Source organism: Stomoxys calcitrans, chromosome 1 (assembly GCF_963082655.1).
Source record: "Stomoxys calcitrans chromosome 1, idStoCalc2.1, whole genome shotgun sequence".
NCBI lineage: Eukaryota > Metazoa > Arthropoda > Insecta > Diptera > Muscidae > Stomoxys > Stomoxys calcitrans.
In genome coordinates this window covers 31,199,913-31,218,683 of record NC_081552.1, presented here as the reverse complement: position 1 = coordinate 31,218,683, position 18,771 = coordinate 31,199,913, and the positions used below count along the sequence as shown (strand labels likewise).

Below are 18,771 nucleotides of genomic sequence, written 5' to 3'. Positions count from 1 at the left end.
CAGTTATCAGCTGTTACTTTTAGCTTGCTTTAGAAAAAAAGTGTAAAAAAAGTATATTTGATTAAAGTTCATTCTAAGTTTTATTAAAAATCCATTTACTTTCTTTTAAAAAATCCGCAATTACTTTTTGGGCAACCCAATATTTAGACTGGTAAGAAAAAACGTTACACTGCCACCAATGACACCTTCCAAAAATTTAAGAAAAATTTAAAAAGAAAACTTTCAATTAATAATAAATTTTATTTAAAATTAAATCTGTGGTAATACGTATAAAAGTTCTTATAGCCTAAATTTAAGTATGACTATCTTAAAACTAAGGTAAACAAAATGGCTGAATATGTGATTTGTTTGAACTACATAAGGGGGGAAAGAAGCCTTTCAAAGACATCCATTTGATAGACTAGTACAATCGCCCAATCTTTCGATCTCATTCAAAATGAAATCCAATTCTGATTCATCCATAATGGGGAAGCAGGTGAAGACCATGCGGAAGAAGTTACCAATATTACGATACTGCAAAGGTGAATAGCCCAACATAAGGGTACCCTGACGAATCATAAGCTCTTTGACTTTGGGAGCCACCTGACAATAATAAAACAAAAAACAGTTGGAAACCCATTAAAATTCTCATCAAACCCTTAAAACTCACCTCATAAAGCTTTTGCCGCCATTTGTCATCCTCTGTTTGTTCTCTCATTGCCTTGGGCACATACCAGAAACACACATTGCCATACTGATAATCATCCAATACTAAACGGAATCCGGGCCTTTGCCTCAGCTTGTCCATAAACACTTTGGACATATCCAAGGCATGATCCACTAAACGTCCAAAACTGCCATAACCTCTAGCCTTAAGCATGATCCAAAATTTAAAGGCATCAATTTTGCGACCACATTGTATGCTCTTATTGCCTGTATCGTAGCTGATATCATAGAACTTATCCTGCTGGAAGAGATAATGCACGGCCGTGCTATTGGCCTGCGGCAAAAGTTCGGCATGACGTGTCAAAAAGAGGGCACATTGCAATGGAGTTCCCAAAGATTTATGGGGATTCCAGGAAAAGGAATCCGAACGTTCTAGACCCTTAAGTAGGTTGCGATATTTGTAGGAGAGCAATGCTGAACCTCCCAGACAAGCCTGCATGAAGAAAAAGGAATAAAAAAATGAGAAAAAACATATTAAGATCCAATTTTCTGTAAAAATAAATTTTCAGTGGTTTAGAGAGGAAAATTTCTAAAAAGCTTGCAAATGTCGGCAGAACACACAGGCTGTGGAAAACGACTGACATGGACTGCGACACCCAGACGTCTGAGGGCAAATAGGTCAAGATACGAGTCATCACCGCCTGAATTGAAAGTGAATATCCCGGAACAAAGTAGTCCTGAGGATCGATAGTCCACAGATAAGTGGCTGAGGATTGAGGAAAAGATTCTCCGAGCGCTATCGCATATCATTGAAAAAGAGGAGGACGAGTCTCGACCATTTCAATGGCAACAAATGCAAAAACGACATCAAGATTGCATACCCTGCAAAGAAACCCCATACAAACAACAATATTGAATTGCAGGCCCTTGAAGACTAACGCCTGCGCCTAAAAGCAGTATGTCCATAGAAATTTTTCTCAAGGTCGAATGGAAGGTCCTTCGAGCTCTATTGGCAACAATTTCAAAAGTGGAGCGGCTACCTTTACGCATTCGACCTCTATCGTGATTTCGACAGATGGACGGACGATGCTAGATCGACTCAAAACGTTAAGACGATCAAGACTATATATACACTTGACGAATATTTCAGGGTATTACAAACAGAATGACTGGATAAGTATACCCCCATCCTATGGTGGTGGGTATAAAAAGTAAACGGCAAAGACCAATTTATAGGTTCGAATAACAATTTTTAATATACGAGTAATATTATGCAAATTTCAGTGATTTCTAAAAAAAAAATACTGTTTAGCTGTGCACAATGTGCAGGTAACCCCAGAACATTATGGGTAACTCGGCTGACGAGCTCGTCTGGAATGGATTGGTATTAAGAACAGAATGGAATCGGTGAGCATCTCTTAGTAGTGTGAACAATTTCAACAATGACCACGCGAAAGAGTCTTGGGCTTGTGCTGTGTGTTGCAGGGTGGAAAAGACCTGTGGCCGAGTAATTCGCAAAGCAGAACATCACTTATTCCCGGTATCTCTTTATAGGCAAACAAAGGAAAATGGATGAGAACTGAAATAGAGTTGGGGACCACAGCATTGCGCCCTGTAGGGCTCAAAAAGTTAAATCGGGAAATCGGTTTATATGGGAGCTACATATATCAGGATATGGACCGATTCAGACAATATTTGGCACGTATGTTATGTGGTCATAGAAAAAGTCACTGTGCAAAATTTCATCCAAATTGGATCGAAATAACGCCCTCTAGAGGCTCAAGAATTATAATTGGGAGATCGGTTTATATTGGAGCTATATTAGGTTTTGAACCGATTCGACCATACTCGGCGCAAATGTTACACATCCAAGAAAAAGACATTATATCAGATTATTGACGTATTTGGACCGTGTTTGGCACAATTGTTCAAATATATTGGGTTGCCCAAAAAGTAATTGCGGATTTTTCATATAGTCCGCATTGACAAATTTTTTCACAGCTTGTGACTCTGTAATTACATTCTTTCTTCTGTCAGTTATCAGCTGTTACTTTTAGCTTGCTTTAGAAAAAAGTGTAAAAAGTATATTTGATTAAAGTTCACTCTAAGTTTTATTAAAAATGCATTTACTTTCTTTTAAAAAATCCGCAATTACTTTTTGGGCAACCCAATATATCAAAACACTAAGTGCAAAATTTCAGCCACTTCGTATGAGAATTGCGTCCTTTATCGGCTCAGGAAGTCAAGATCCTAGATCGGTTTATATGGCAGCTATATCAGTCTATGAACCGATTTATATCATACTTGACACAGTTGTTGATGGTCATTCCAAAACACTTCAAGCACTTCATTTCAGTCAAATCGGATAATATTGTAATTGCACATTCAATCAATCAAGTCATACGGCAGCTTGACACAGTTGTTGGAAGTCATAACAAAAAGGTACGTGCAAAATTTCAGCCACATCGAATGTGTCAAGGCTCTAGATCGGTTTATATGACAGCTATATCAAAACATGGACCGATTTGGCCTATTTACAATTTGTATTTGAGCTTAGCTTTACTCCTTCGAAAGTTATCGTGCTTTCGACAGACGGACTGATATGGCTAAATCGACTTAGAACGTCAAGACGATCAAGAATATATATATATACTTTGTTGGGTCTCTGATCAATATTCCAATTACTTACAAACGGAAAGACGAAAAACGTCATAAAAATTTCAAACAACCAGTCAAAATTGTAGGGAATCAGACGGAGTGGGAAGCAACTCTTACCGGTGAGAGTATGATTCAGTCAGTCAACTAGCGCCTCTACAGAACTACAGAATGACGAGAGGACTAGCCAGCCACGGAAAGTGCTGTACAACCATTAGACCGGGTCATATTCTAGCAATTGCAGGGTTGGGACACGTTGCGTCGATCAGCCCCAGCATATGCTATGTCTTGGCAACCCGGAACCTGCGTCTTATGCTCGCGGTCATTGTAGAAGGGGTCCATCCAACCAAGAAGCTCGCGCACAGGCGATGGCTCACTGGTTCCATAGCGTGATCCTCGCTAGGCACCGAGCCATTCTTGGCCAGCTCATCGGGTCCTTCGTCTCCAGGCACCTCTTGATGGCCCGGGAGCCAGTAGATCCTTACAGCCTTTCTCATGGTTCAAAAAAGCTCTCCTAACCAGTCTCGATGACCTGACACCAGAGCCTTTTAGCCGCCTGGGTGTGTACATGTACATTGTGAGAAACTGATCGAGCCGTCCACATCGTCATCCATACCTTCAGAATCTCAAATACGTCCGCCTGAAAATTACCGCTTCCGCCCTATACGATTTCCTGATTATCAATCCAGGTTCCCCCATCCAATTTAGAAGTACTAGTCCTCGGAAATGACGAATACTCCAACCCCAAAAATTCCTTTTCGCAAAAATTATGTCCAACCGTCAACAAAGTAGAACTCCCAGGTATAGAATCAGTCGCACCGCAAATAGCAAGCCGCAATGCCACATCTCCATCTCACAGCAGAATGCCCAAAGTTTGAGGAGAACCAGGTACCAGACTTCCTCAGCCTAATTGTTAGGAGAACTTGGGAGACGATGCGGAAGACTGGTAAAAAGAGAGGCGGGCGCTGTTCTATCGCCTATGCTCGCCTCTGGTCACGGTCAAATAGCCCCAGGGACGATTTTGAGGCTCCAGCCCAAATATCGGCTAATCTTCCGCCTGATGTACGTGATGTAGATATTAAGAAGACCGTCTGTTGCAAGCACGCAAACTTTCGAAGGAATAAAGCTAGGCGCTTGAAATTTTGCACGAATACTTCCTCTTAGTGTGAGTCGGTTGGGATTGTAAATGGGCTATATCGGTCCATGTTTTGATGTAGCTGCAGTATAAACCGATCCTAGATCTTGACTTCTTGAGCCTGTAGAGGTCACAATTCTATTCGATTTGGATGTACCACCACTGTGGTACAGGGTATTATAACTTCGTGCATTTGTATGAAGAAGAAGAGCCAGACCCATTGAAAAGTATACCGATCGACTCGGAATCACTTTCTGAATTGATTTAGCCATGTCCGTCTATCCGATTGTTATAAAATTATGCACAGGTCTCTATTTGGTCCAAAGACGAACGCTATTGATTTCGAAAAAAATCAGATCAGATTTACATGTACCTCCCACAAATATCGTTTCTCCCATATGGCCTTTTAAAGCTGTAGTAGCCTAAATTTTGCACCGATCTTTACAAAATGTAGCACGATATGTTTTATTCGACGTTCCAAGACGTGTACACAGGCCCCTTTTTTTTGGTTCAAGGACGAACGCTTTTGATTTTGAAAAAAAAAAATCGGAAATGGTTTAGATATAGCTCCCGTATATATCTTTCATCCGATATGGCCCTTGAACGCTTTAAAAGCTGCATTTTGGTTCGCTCTTAATAAAATTTATGTGAGGTGTTTTATTTGAAGTCCTGGCACGTGTGTTTACTTTCATCAAAGTCGGTCCAGATTTAGATATATCACTCATATATATCTTTCATCCGATATGGCCCTCTAAGGCTGTAGTAGACACAATTTAGCTCCTTTCGTAAGAAAATCTTGCAAGGTTCTATTAAATATTTCGAAAGGTATGCAAAATTAAAGTCTGACTAGATTTCAACATAGGTTCCATGTTTTAAAAGTAGTACGTTGACTCGGTGGTGTAGGATATTATATAGTGGGCTCCTTCCGACTTTTGCCTTTACTTACAGGTTTTTTCCAACAACTGCTCCAAGTATCGCCCAAATCGGTTCATTACCTGATACAGCATCCACATAAACCGATTTCGGATCTTTACTTCTTGAGCCGCTAGGGCACAATTAATATCCGGAAATTGTTTCAACTTCCAATAACTGCTCCAAGTATCGCCCAAATCGGTTCATTACCTGATACAACATCCACATAAACAGCTCTCGGATATTTACTTCTTGGGCCGCTAGGGCACAATAAATATCTGAAAATTGTTTCAACTTCCAACAACAGTGCCAAGTAAAGTTGTCTAAATCAGTTTACAACCTTTTATAAATCCCATATAAACCGATCTCTCGATATTATTTCGTAAGCCACTATAGGTCGCAATTGTTATCCGATTTGGCCGAAATTTTGCACAATGAATTTCAATTTGGTCTCCAACAGCCAAAACATGTATGGCCCCAATCGGTTCATAACTTGGTATAGTTCACATAGCCTAGCAATTCTTATCCATTATCCTTTGTTTGCCTATCAAGAGATATCGACCAAAAAGCTTGACAAATGCGATCCATGGTGTATATAAGATTCGGCCCAGCCAAATTTTCTTTTTATACCCTCCACCATAAGATGGGGGGTATACTAATTTCGTCATTCTGATTGTAACTACTCGAAATATTCGTCTGAGACCCCATAAAGTATATATATTCTTGATCGTCGTGAAATTTTATGTCGATCTAGCCATGTCCGTCCGTCTGTCCGTCCGTCCGTCCGTCTGTCTGTCGAAAGCACGCTAACTTCCGAAGGAGTAAAGCTAGCCGCTTGAAATTTTGCACAAATACTTCTTATTAGTGTAGGTCGGTTGGTATTGTAAATGGGCCATATCGGTTCATGTTTTGATATAGCTGCCATATAAACCGATCTTGGGTCTTGACTTCTTGAGCCTCTAGAGTGCGCAATTCTTATCCGATTGAAATGAAATTTGGCACGTAGTATTTTGTTATTATATCCAACAACTGTGCCAAGTATGGTTCAAATCGGTTCATAACCTGCTATAGCTGCCATATAAACCGATCTTGGGTCTTGACTTCTTCAGCCTCTAGAGTGCGCAATTCTTATCCGATTGGAATGAAATTTTGCACGACGTGTTTTGTTACGATATCCATTAACTTTGCCAAGTATGGTTCAAATCGGTTCATAACCTTATATAGCTGTCATATAAACCGATCTTGGGTCTTGACTTCTTGAGCCTCTAGAGGGCGCAATTCTTATCCAATTTGAATGAATTTTGGCACGTAGTAATTTGTTATGATATCCAACAACTGTGCCAAATATGGTTCAAATCGGTTCATAACCTGATATAGCTGTCATATGAACCGATCTGGGGATTTGACTTCTTGAGCTTCTAGGGGTCGCAATTTCTCTCCGATTTGGCTGAAATTTCGCACGACGTTTTTTATTGTTACTTTCAACAACTATGTCAAATAAAGTACAAGTCGGTTCATAACCTGATATAGCTCCCATATAAACCGATCTGGGATCTTGACTTCTTGAGCCTCTAGAGGTCGCAATTATTATCCGATTTGCCTGAAATTTTGTACGACGGATTCTCTCATGACCATTAACTTACGTGTTTATTATGGTCTGAATCGGCATATAGCCCGATACAGCTCCCATATAAATCGATCTCTCTATTTTATTTCTTGAGCCCACAAAGGGCCCAATTCTTATTCGAATTGGCTGACATTTTACACAGGTCTCCAATATACAATTTAATTGTGGTCCAAACTGGACCATATCTTGATATCGCTCTTATAGCAGAGCAAATCTTTTCTTATATGCTTTTTTTGCCTAAGAAGAGATGCCGGGAAAAGAACTCGATAAATGCGATCCATGGTGGAGGGTATATAAGATTCGGCCCGGCCGAACTTAGCACGTTTTTACTTGTTCTATAGTTTAAACTGTTTATATCGATTTTGATTAAAATCTGTTAGGATTTAGATATAGTTCTCATATATATTTTTGTCCGATTTTGACTAATATTGCAATAATTTGGTCATTTGTTAACCGATCCTCACAAAATTTGTCACTATGGTTTCTCTTATGACATTTCTGATCACTGGTTAATTTTATAGAAATCTGTTCAGATTTAGATATAGCTCCCATACATATGTTTTCCCCGATTTTTCACTTTTAAGGCCTTTGTTGACGCATTTACCAACCTATCTTATCAATATTTTGCACTTCGATTTTTTCTTTCACTCCCACAATATATCCTGATTTTGGCCGAAATTCTACATTTCAAATTTCGATGGCTTAGTTTCGATCTCTTAAGCTGCCTTCCCAATGTGGTGTAGTATCAAAAGGTCGGCTTCGCCCGACTTTAGGCCGTATTTACTTGTTTCTGATGTTCTCACCAGGATTCGAAAGCAAGCGTTCAGCGTCATAGGTGGATATGCTAAACTCTGTTCTATGGTGGCCTCCTCGATATCCACAATAAATTCCACAGCAACAACGATTTTACCTGACGGAAAATCCTTTAAAATTTTCGATATAGAATCGAAAAGAGCGAAAATAGAGAGTTTTTGGACTTTTACATAAAAATCCAAAATATGCGAGTTCAGGATTGGATCACACATAGGGAGTTAAACTCTGGATCTTTTGCGTCATGGTACTTTTGTCTTTGGAACTATACGTCGTTACGTAAATATACTACAATACCTCTAGGAGAAATATCAAGTAAAAGCGTGCAAAGTTCAGCCGGGCCGAATCTAGGGATCTCACCACCATGGATTCTGGTAAAAATTTATATAAAGTAAATTCAGTTGCACGGCATAATTTTATTCTACACACAAAACTTCTATCAAACCAGCAAAAATTAAAGCAAAGAATGATCGAGAGACCGGTTTACATGGGAGCTATTTCAGGTTATAGACTGATTTGAACCATATTTGGCACAGTTGTTGGAAGTCATAACGGAACACCGCATGCAAAATTTCAGCCAAAAATTGCGGCTTCCAGTGGCTCAAGTAATCAAATCGGAAGATCTCTTTGAATGGGAGCTATATCGAAATCTGAATCGATTTAGCCCATTTGCAATCCCCAAAGGCCTATACCAATCCTATGGCAGCCGGTTGTACGAACGAAATGACCCGATGGAATCCTTCATCGGCAAGGGTTGCCGCCTCGGAGTACGACACACTGCTACAACAACAAAAACAACCTACTTCAATATTAAGTATCTGTGCAAAATTTCAAGCGGCTACCTTACGCGTTTGACTGCTATCGTGATTTCGACAGACGGACGGACGGATATAGCTAGATCGACTCATAACGCGGAGGCGATCAAGAAGATCCCCCGAATTGACTTCTTGAGCCGCTGGAATTTTTGGATGTAGTGTTCTATTAAGACTTCCAACAACTGGGTCAAGTACGGTTCGAGTCGGTCTATAACCTGATTTAGATCCCATATAAACCGATCTCCCGATTTGACTTCTTGAGGCCTTACAAGCTGCAGTTTTTATACCCTCCACCATAAGATGGGGGGTATACTAATTTCGTCATTCTGATTGTAACTACTCGAAATATTCGTCTGAGACCCTATAAAGTATATATATTCTTGATCGTCGGGAAATTTTATGTCGATCTAGCCATGTCCGTCCGTCTGTCCGTCCGTCCGTCCGTCTGTCTGTCGAAAGCACGCTAACTTCCGAAGGAGTAAAGCTAGCCGCTTGAAATTTTGCACAAATACTTCTTATTAGTGTAGGTCGGTTGGTATTGTAAATGGGCCATATCGGTCCATGTTTTGATATAGCTGCCATATAAACCGATCTTGGGTCTTGACTTCTTGAGCCTCTAGAGTGCGCAAATCTTATCCGATTGGGATGAAATTTTGCACGACGTGTTTTGTTATGATATTCAACAAATGCGACAAGTATGGTTCAAATCGGTTCATCTTTTGATATAGCTGCCATATAAACCGATCTTGGGTCTTGACTTCTTGAGCCTCTAGAGTGCGCAATTCTTATCCGATTGAAATGAAATTTTGCACGACGTGTTTCGTTATGATATCCAACAATTGTGCCAAGTATGGTTCAAATCGGTCCATAACCTGATATAGCTGCCATATAAACCGATCTGGGGTCTTGACTTCTTGAGCCTCTAGAGTGCGCAATTCTTATCCGATTGGAATGAAATTTTGCACGACGTGTTTTGTTATGATATCCAACAACTTTGCTAAGTATGGTTCAAATCGGTCTATAACCTTATATAGCTGTCATGTAAACCGATCTTGGGTCTTGACTTCTTGAGCCTCTAGAGGGCGCAATTCTTTTCCAATTTGAATGAATTTTGGCACGTAGTATTTTGTTATGATGTCCAACAACTGTGCCAAATATGGTTCAAATCGCATCATAACCTGATATAGCTGTCATATAAACAGATCTGGGGACTTCACTTCTTGAGCTTCTAAAGGGCGCAATTCTTATCCAATTTGGCTGAAATTTCGCAAGACGTTTTTTATTGTTACTTTCAACAACTATGTCAAATAAAGTACAAGTCGGTTCATAACCAGATTTTGCTGCCATATAAACCGATCTGGGATCTTGACTTCTTGAGTCTCTAGTTTTTGCCTAAGAAGAGATGCCGGGAAAAGAACTCGACAAATGCGATCCATGGTGGAGGGTATATAAGATTCGGCCCGGCTGAACTTAGCACGCTTTCACTTGTTTTTTGTACGATTTGGCTGAAATTTTGTACGTCAAGTTCTGTTATGACTTTCACCAACTGTACCAAGTACGGTCTGAAATGATGTTTAACCTGATATAGTTCCCATATAAACTAATCTGCTAATTTTACTTCTTGAGCCCTTACAAGCCGCAATTTTCTGTTAAGACTTCCAACAACTGTGCTAAGTACGTTTCGAATCGGTCTATAACATGATATGGCTCCCATATAAACCGATCTTCCAATTTGATTTCTTGAGTCCTTACAAGCCGCAATCTTTGCCCGATTTGGCTGAAATTGAGCATGTAGTCTTCTGTTAAGACTTGCAACAACTGTGCTAAGTACGTTTCGAATCGGTCTATAACCTGATATAGCTTCCATATAAACCGATCTCCCGATTTGACTTCTTAAGCCCTTACAAGCGGCAATTTTTACCCGATTTGGCTGACATTAGGCATGTAGTGTTCTGTTATGACTTCCAACAACTGTGCCGAGTACGGTATAAATCGGTCTATAACCTGATATGGCTCCCATATAAACCGGTCTCCCGATTTGAATTCTTGCGCCATTGCAAGTCGCAATTTTTTCTCGATTTGGCTGAAATTTTGCATGCTCTGTTACGACTTCTAACAACTGTGGTAAATACGGTCAAAATCAGTTCATTCCTAGTATAGCTCCCATGTAAACCGGTCTCTCGATTACTTATGTTCGGTTCCTAGAAGCTTTAATTTTTGCTGGTTTGACAGAAAATTCGGTATGTAGAATAAAATTATGCCCTTCAACTAAATTTATTTGTATAAATTTTTAGCAGTATCTATCTATGGGGGTGAGTTCCTGAAATTCGGCCCGGCCGAACTTTTACTCAGATCGACATATTTTTCTAAAATTTTAAAGAGCTTTCTTAAATTTTTCTTTATGCCAAAAGGTAGCCACTTCCAACGGGAATAGGGCTTTAAAATTCAGGTTCGTTAAAAACTACTGAACCTCGTAGACCAAAGGGTCATGTGGAGGCGAGATTAATTACCGGTTATATTTACCATGTAATGTAATACTCAAACGATGACTATGTAATACTCAAACGACGATAGTCATCGTTTGAGTATTACATTACAACAACAACTATCGCAAAGAAATCCCATATAATTTTCTTTGATATAAAGATGACCGAGCATTGCCTTGACCAGAATGAAGGTAAAGCTTATAGGTCCAAAAAGTTATGGGGTCGCATAGTTGGTTCAGATATGAACAATGCCCAGCTTCGCCTCATAGCTTTGAGGTATATGCGAGATCTATGGAACAACAAATATTTGTGTCCTTCTGTAGTAATGCCGAGAATATGATAGCAGTCCCCGATGACACTGAAGAATGGAAGCTCTTAACAATTCCCATTTCCACAATATCCGTGATGTGTGTGTACCTTGATTTGACCCATAATACATAAGTTCTTATATTTTCTTCAATCCCGTTATATCGTGTGAACAATTTTTGTTGATTTAATATCAAATTCAACATTAAGGAAAGGACGAGAAATCGAATCTTGCGCTACAAACCTACAAGTGGACTATTGATAATCACTGGGGGTAAAGGAATGGTTTCTTTAATAGAGCTGTAGTATGGCCTCTCTCCACCTCATAATTTGTCCCCGAAGCATTCTTTTTTCATAACAATGATAGTGCCACCCCACTCAAGTTTAATGTTAACGATGGTGAATGACATCGACAAGACATTGTGTGGATGCAGACCCATGAACCCCCCGACAATGAACATTCAAGAAGGTGTAGTTGTTTACGCGCGAACTTCCTAACTTTTTGCAGCCTTTTGATCTATGTACTTGGATCTAAACCTTATTTTCCTATACAATCATCTAGGATATGACTAAAAATTTAAAATGTTAACAACTTTTTCTGTTGAAATAAATCCAGGAAAATTAGGTATTTCTTCATACTTACATCTACATGCATCCAAAGACCATATCGCTGGCACACATCGGCAATACGATTGAAATCATCAAAAGCTCCCAAAACTGTGGTTCCCGCTGTGGCATTGACAAACAACGGTATCTTGCCCTGACCCTGGGCCTCGATAATCTTAATTTCCAAATCTTCAGGAAGCATTTGTCCCTTGGCATTGGTTTTGACTATCACGCAATTATCAACACCAAAGCCCAGCCAATGGGCAGCTTTTTTGAAGCTGTAGTGGGATTCCTCAGAGGTAAACAAAACCAAAGGCGGCATGCCAAACATGCCAGAAGACTTGATGTTGGGGAAACTTCGATAGCGAGCCAAGACTACACCATACCTGCCAAATTTGAAAAAAATATCAAAAATTAAAAAAAAAGGAAGAACTTAGAATACTTGAAAATCGCTCTCTATGAAAATGACATAATGGTTAAAAGTTCCATAATAATAGTCATTATTTTGATAGTAAGTCCCCTGAACAATGCCTGCCAGCTTGGCGCACAAAGTCAAGAGTCAGCCAGTTTGATGATTTAGCCATCACATGCAAACATCAAGCTGTCAAGAGAGCCTCTTGTGATTTATGGCCTCAGGTCGAGCCAACACATACAGGGTGGCTGATGAAAGCCGCTACCAAAAAAAAATGTAATAACTTTTTTTCTATTTAATAATAATAATTTAATAATTAATTTAATTAATTAATTAATTAATTTAATTAATAATAATTTAATAATTAATTTAATAATTTAATTTAACATGAATAAAAGAAAAATGTATTCCATACACCGAAAAAAAAATGTAGCAATATTCATCATTGTAGCAATATTCATCAGCCACCCTGTATATAGTGGATCCACCCTGCCTGTTTTAATGATTTTTGCTCACATATTTGATATTGATCCACCGGGCGAGAATATGCCATCACCTTGACCATAGCCGCATAATTCGCATACTTTACGCACCACCTCGGTCTCAACCAATGAGAACACTGGCGCCACTTCAAATGTGTAACTGCAAAAATTATAAAAAAAAACACACACACACAATGACATTGATGGACATAGAAAAGGCGCAAGCGCGCACCTATGCAAATATTTATTTGGCTGGCAATAGCAGATTAATGATTCATCGTGGCATTGTTTGACAAGATCATCATCATCGTTATTGCCTTCACCGTTGACTCTCTTATGTCTAATATCGATTTTTTTTAACTTACGCACTTGTGTTGAGGGCCTCCGTTATCCAACTGCCAGCCAAACCATAAGGATCCATTTGTCCAAACAATTGATTGTGAAAACGTCCATGACTTGTCTTCACCGAATACTTGATCACTTGCTGGCATATCTTTTGTATCTCTTCCAGTGAATACTTTTGATTTTCTTCGATTTTTAAATCAATCAATTTCTGGAAAAGGAGGAGAAACGGAAAGGGAAGCGACTTTTATTAAAAAAAATGTTCTTTTTTTCTGTTGATCTCAATCAAATTGGGAGATCTGTGTACATGGGAACTATATCAGGTTATATGCCGCTTTGAACCGTTTTTGGCACAGTTGTTGGAAGTCATAACACAACACTATATGTAAAATTTCAACCCAATCGGACAAAAATTGCGGCTTGTAAGAGCTCAAGAAGTAAAATCGGAGATCGGTGTACATGGGACCTATATCAGGTTATATACCGCTTTGGATCGTACTTGGCACAGTTGTTGAATATCATAACAGAATACTATTTGCAAGATTTCAGCCATATCGGATTAAAATTGAGGTTATATATCAGGCTATATCAGGTTATATACCGTTTTGGACCGCACTTGGCACAATCGTTGAATATCATAACTATTAACTTAACTATTTGCAAGATTTCAGCCATATCGGATTAAAATTGAGGCTTCCAGGGGCACAAAAAATTAAATCGGGAGATCGGTTTATATGGGAGCTATATAAGGTTATATACCGCTTTGGACCGTTTTTGGCACAGTTGTTGAATATCATAACGGAACACCACGTTCAAAATTTCAGCCAAATCGGAGAAAAAATGCGACTTCCAGGAGCTCAAGAAGTCAAATCGGGAGATCGGTTAATATGGGAGATATATCTAAATTTGAACCGATATGGCCCATTTGCAATCCCCAACGACCTAAATCAATAGTAAGTATTTGTGCAAAATTTCAAGCGGCTAGCTTTACGGGTTCGACCTCTATCGTGATTTCAACAGACGGACGGTCGGACATGGCTAGATCAACTCCGAACGTCGAGACGATCAAGAATATATATACTTTATGGAGTCTTTGACTAATATTTCGAGGTGTTATAAACGGAATGACTAGATTAGTGTACCCCCATCCCATGGTGGTGGGTATAAAAAGACTCAGAAAAATCCCCTATTGGCTTCTGCATCTCCGCAGAAAATTCATTCAATCCCTATAGGCAGAAAGTCCTGAAACCCCATATTTCACGGGATAAAACGGGATTTTGAAGATTATCCTAAGTTCGGCCGGGTCGAGCCTTGGGTACCCACCACCATGGATTCTGCTAAAAATTTTATTTTGTTACCTTAATTCGTATTTGAGTTATTTTGAAACAATCAAATCGGGAGTTGATTGCGGCTCCTATGATTTCAAGAAGTATGACCCATTTCCCTTTAGGACGCATAGTTTAGGAGATACCGCCATCTAAAGTTTTCAAAGTGAAAATTAGATTTCTAATGAATTTTCGATGAAATTTTTAAATTTTCGTTGGAGTTACGAATTATGGCCCATTTCCCTCTAGGACACATAGTTTAGGAGATACAGGCGTTTAAAAGTTTATGAGATACAAGTTTTCAAAGTGAACATTAGATTTTTAGTGGTTTTTGGAAGAAATTTTGGTTGGAGTCACGAATTATAGCCCATTTCCTTCTAGGACACATATTTTAGGAGATTCAGCCATTTTAAAGTGTTCAAAGTGAAAATTAGATTTTTGATGGATTTTCGATGACATTTTGAAACTTTCGGTGGAGTCACGAATTATGGCCCATTATGGTCCTAGAGGGAGCACGCATAGTTTAGGAAATACAGCCATTTTAAGTTTTCATTGCGAAAATTTTAAATTTTCGGTGGCCCAAATTATGGCCCAATTCCCTCTAGGAACCATAGTCTAGGAGATAAAGGCGTTTTAAATTTTTCAAAGTGAAAATTAGATTTCTAATGAATTTTCGATGAAATTTTGAAATTTTCGTTGGAGGCACGAATTAACGCCCATTTCCCTCTAGGACGCATAGTTTAGGAGATACAGCCATTTTAAAACTTGATACTTTCGGTGGAGTCACGAATTAGGCCTATCTGCCTCTAGGACGCATTATTTAGGAGATACAACCATATTAAGGTTTTCAAAGTTTTTATCGGGATATCGGTATTAAAGGAGGCCTATATCAGTATATAGACCGATTCGTTCCATACTTGGCACAGATGTTGAAAGTCAAAACAGATGTCCTTGTGCCAAATTTCATTAACATCAAGTAAAAATTGAGGCTTCTAGAATGTTAAGTATCGATGCCAAATTTCAAGCGGATATCTTTATTTGTTCGAAAGCTATCGTGATTTCGACAGACGGGCGGACATGGCTAGATCGAGACTATCAAGAATATATAATATTGGTCCCAGATCAGTATTTCAGAGGTTTCCCATTCACCAAGTTCACTGATGGCAGTCCGCTGGCATTAACGGCCAATCATTTTGCCCTTTCATTCCCGCATCCAAACAATGAGGATCGTGCTATTTTTTGATCAGGTGTTAATCTCCAGCACTCCATCACTGTTTGTAACCTTTGCGTCCTGGTTGTTATAGCCCTGCAGGCCAGTTAACTATCACACTCGACGCCCTCACGCTAACACCATACTGCCTCTCGCAATCCGACTGTATATCCACCTGCAGGACTATATTATGTTAAGACAGTCGGAAACATATATCAGTCCCTGGATCCTCGAAGTAAGCTCCCACGCCCACTCTGTCCTCCAGCTTTGATCCATCGATGTAGCTTAAGTTGGCAAAACCAGAGGTCAGTCACAGCCAAATGTGCCGCTGGCAGCAGTGCTACCCACTCGACCTTAAGTGATCAGTCATTTGATCCGAAACCTCTTCCAATCCACGCAGGTGTACTCTCGTTACCTGTATTATACCGCGAAGGTTAAACCATAATAGAGTTACACTCTGCTGAGGATAAACACCTTGTATCGATGTGAGGGCTTAAACCCTGTTCTACCAGCTTGGAACTCTGACATGGGTGGTGGGCCTCTACATATTGGTCTCTACCATGGTCTGATGCACGACGGCAAAAACTGGATGACCAAAGGCTACCTTCTTACAGCGGAGAATTAATGGGATCTTCCTTCGCATATTGGACCATATCCGAATCCTCCTGTTAGATAAAAAAGTGACCGAACGTCACCCCTGAGGGATTTTAATAAATCTTGCTCACGTATATTACCATCCCCAGTCCCTCCCTTTTAATGGGGTCATCCTCACGTATAAGACCACCCCCTCTCCCTCCTGACAGATTATAGCGATACTCTACTGTAAAAGCGCATCAGCATGTAATAGGCGGTTTTTGCCAAGTTATTTTCGCAGGATATGGCGCAATGCTGCGGTTTACCATCGTTCCCCTACATTCTTGAATTCACTCTGAATTCACTCAAAAGTGAATGAAACAAACCCAGATACTTGGTCCCGGAAGCGGGTATCAATTTCTAACACTTTGATATCAGGTTCGTGTTCTACTCTCAAATACTTTTTTTTGTTGAGTCCCATATTGCCATGGTCGATAAATATCTCTGATTTAGGGGTGTTTTGGAGGATGGGATGGTCCCCGAAATATTTGGTCCCACATTTTGATATCAGATTCGTATTCTACTCTCAAATACCTTTTATTTGGTGAGTTTTAGGGGTGGGGCGCAAATTTATTTTATTTAAGCCCCAATTGCTATTGGAGTTAATGGGGTGTGACGACACCAGAGCACTTGGCCTATTTATTTATTATTTATTTCCATAGTAGACAAACATGGTCGGATTAAAGGGAGTTTAGGGGCCTGGATTTTTAAGGTGGTTATCAATGTATTCAGTGCAACGGGTCTCGTTCAGGTCCTCACTAATTAATTATTTTTTTTGGTTTTGGTTATCTACATTCAAAATCATATTTAAAGCTACCACCTGGGATACCACATTTTTAAAGATCTGTAGATCCTCCAGTGTCTATCCCAATTTGAGGGTAAAAAGTGTACTCTACTACTACCAAAGACCTTTTATTGTTGTCCTATTCTATCCTGATCGGCCTTCATATATTATTTTTAATACATTTCAGTACAATATATTCTCTGTCGTCCTACATGACAGTTTGGTGTTGTTTTCTTTGGGAGGAGAGGGTCGCTCCCCCCGACGCTAAGACCCAAAAGATAATTTTTTTGAGTCCTTTATTGTCGCGATATACATGTCCTGCTGAACGGCAGGACGGCTGGACGTGATCCAGATTCTTTAATCCTTATATCAACATTAGACTCGAACTCTACAGACATAGACCTTTATTTTAATTCACATATTATACCGCTCGAACTTCACCTCCTATTGAAGGGTATTAAGTGGGTGAGCCAGTCCCAGACTCTATCCCAAATATGTATATCAGATGCGTAGTCAACTCCCAAAGACCTTTCATTATGTCACGTTGGACATTAAGGGCAGTTTAAGCGGTTTTGGGGTTGGGGAGGCCCCGTAGACACCTTGGACCTAATTCTTATAACAGATGTGTACTCAACTTCCAAACACCACTCATTTGATATCCACTCAACTTTTAAATACCTTTCGTTTGATACCCATAATGCCAAAAGCGGTGAATTAATCCTGTTGGGTAATATTTTGGGGGTGGGGGAGCCCCCTAACACTTTGGACGAAATTTGTATACCAAGTTTGTACACTACTCTTAAATACCTTCCGTTTAACACCCATATTGTCCCAATCGGTAAAAATGTCCGTCCGGGTGGGTTTGGGGGGGGTTAGGAGAACCCTCAGGCACAAAGGAATATATTTTTATGTCAGATTTGTACTCTACTTTTAAATACCTTTTATTTGATACCCATATTTCCCAAAGCTGTGAAAGAGTTCTGTTGGGGTTTTTTTTTGGGCGGGGGGACCCCCCGAACACTATGGGCGAAATTTGTATACCAAGTTCGTGATCTACTCTTAAATACACTTCATTTGATACCCTTATTGTCCTAATAGGTAAACATATCCGTCCGGGTGGGTTTTGGGGTAGGGCGTCTCCCCAGTTTATATGATCCAAAAATTTTATACCAATTGCCTGTTTTTGGGGTACCATAATTTGGGATAACAATTTCGCTTAAATCGGTACACGCAACTTCGAGATCTGGCGTTTTTGAAAATGGGGGTATGGGGGAGGGTCCCCCTCCACCTTCGGATGTGGAAAAATGTATGACCCTATTTTCACCGGGGGCCCAAACTCTACCATCTTTGAAAATTTTATAAAAATCGGTTCAGCTGTTTTTGAGTCTATACGGAACAGATAAACAAACTAAGAAACAAAGCGCAACAATTTAATTTTTATGCAATAGAACATTATGTCTGCAGTTTACGGTAGGTCACGTGTTTTGATTACTTTGCTCATTTTTTACGAAGGGAGAAAAGATTTTAATTTGCGGAATATTACTGAAAGGAAATTAACCGATCAACAGATTCTTGCACACATAAAC

The 18,771-nt window shown here is 39.6% G+C and overlaps 1 protein-coding gene across 1 annotated transcript in view; it reads right to left on the bottom strand.

Annotated features, from left to right (window-relative positions):
- Positions 1-220: 220 nt before the first annotated feature.
- Positions 221-18,771, bottom strand: part of LOC106086263 (cysteine sulfinic acid decarboxylase) — a 47,112-nt gene continuing 28,561 nt past the window's right edge. The window contains exons 2-6 of the mRNA XM_013250861.2: positions 13,257-13,444; positions 12,926-13,051; positions 12,035-12,383; positions 650-1,138; positions 221-582 (exon numbers count right to left, since the gene is read on the bottom strand). Coding sequence (XP_013106315.1) covers positions 379-582; positions 650-1,138; positions 12,035-12,383; positions 12,926-13,051; positions 13,257-13,444 — 1,356 coding nt within the window. The 3' untranslated portion in view covers positions 221-378. The remainder of the gene's footprint in view (positions 583-649; positions 1,139-12,034; positions 12,384-12,925; positions 13,052-13,256; positions 13,445-18,771) is intronic.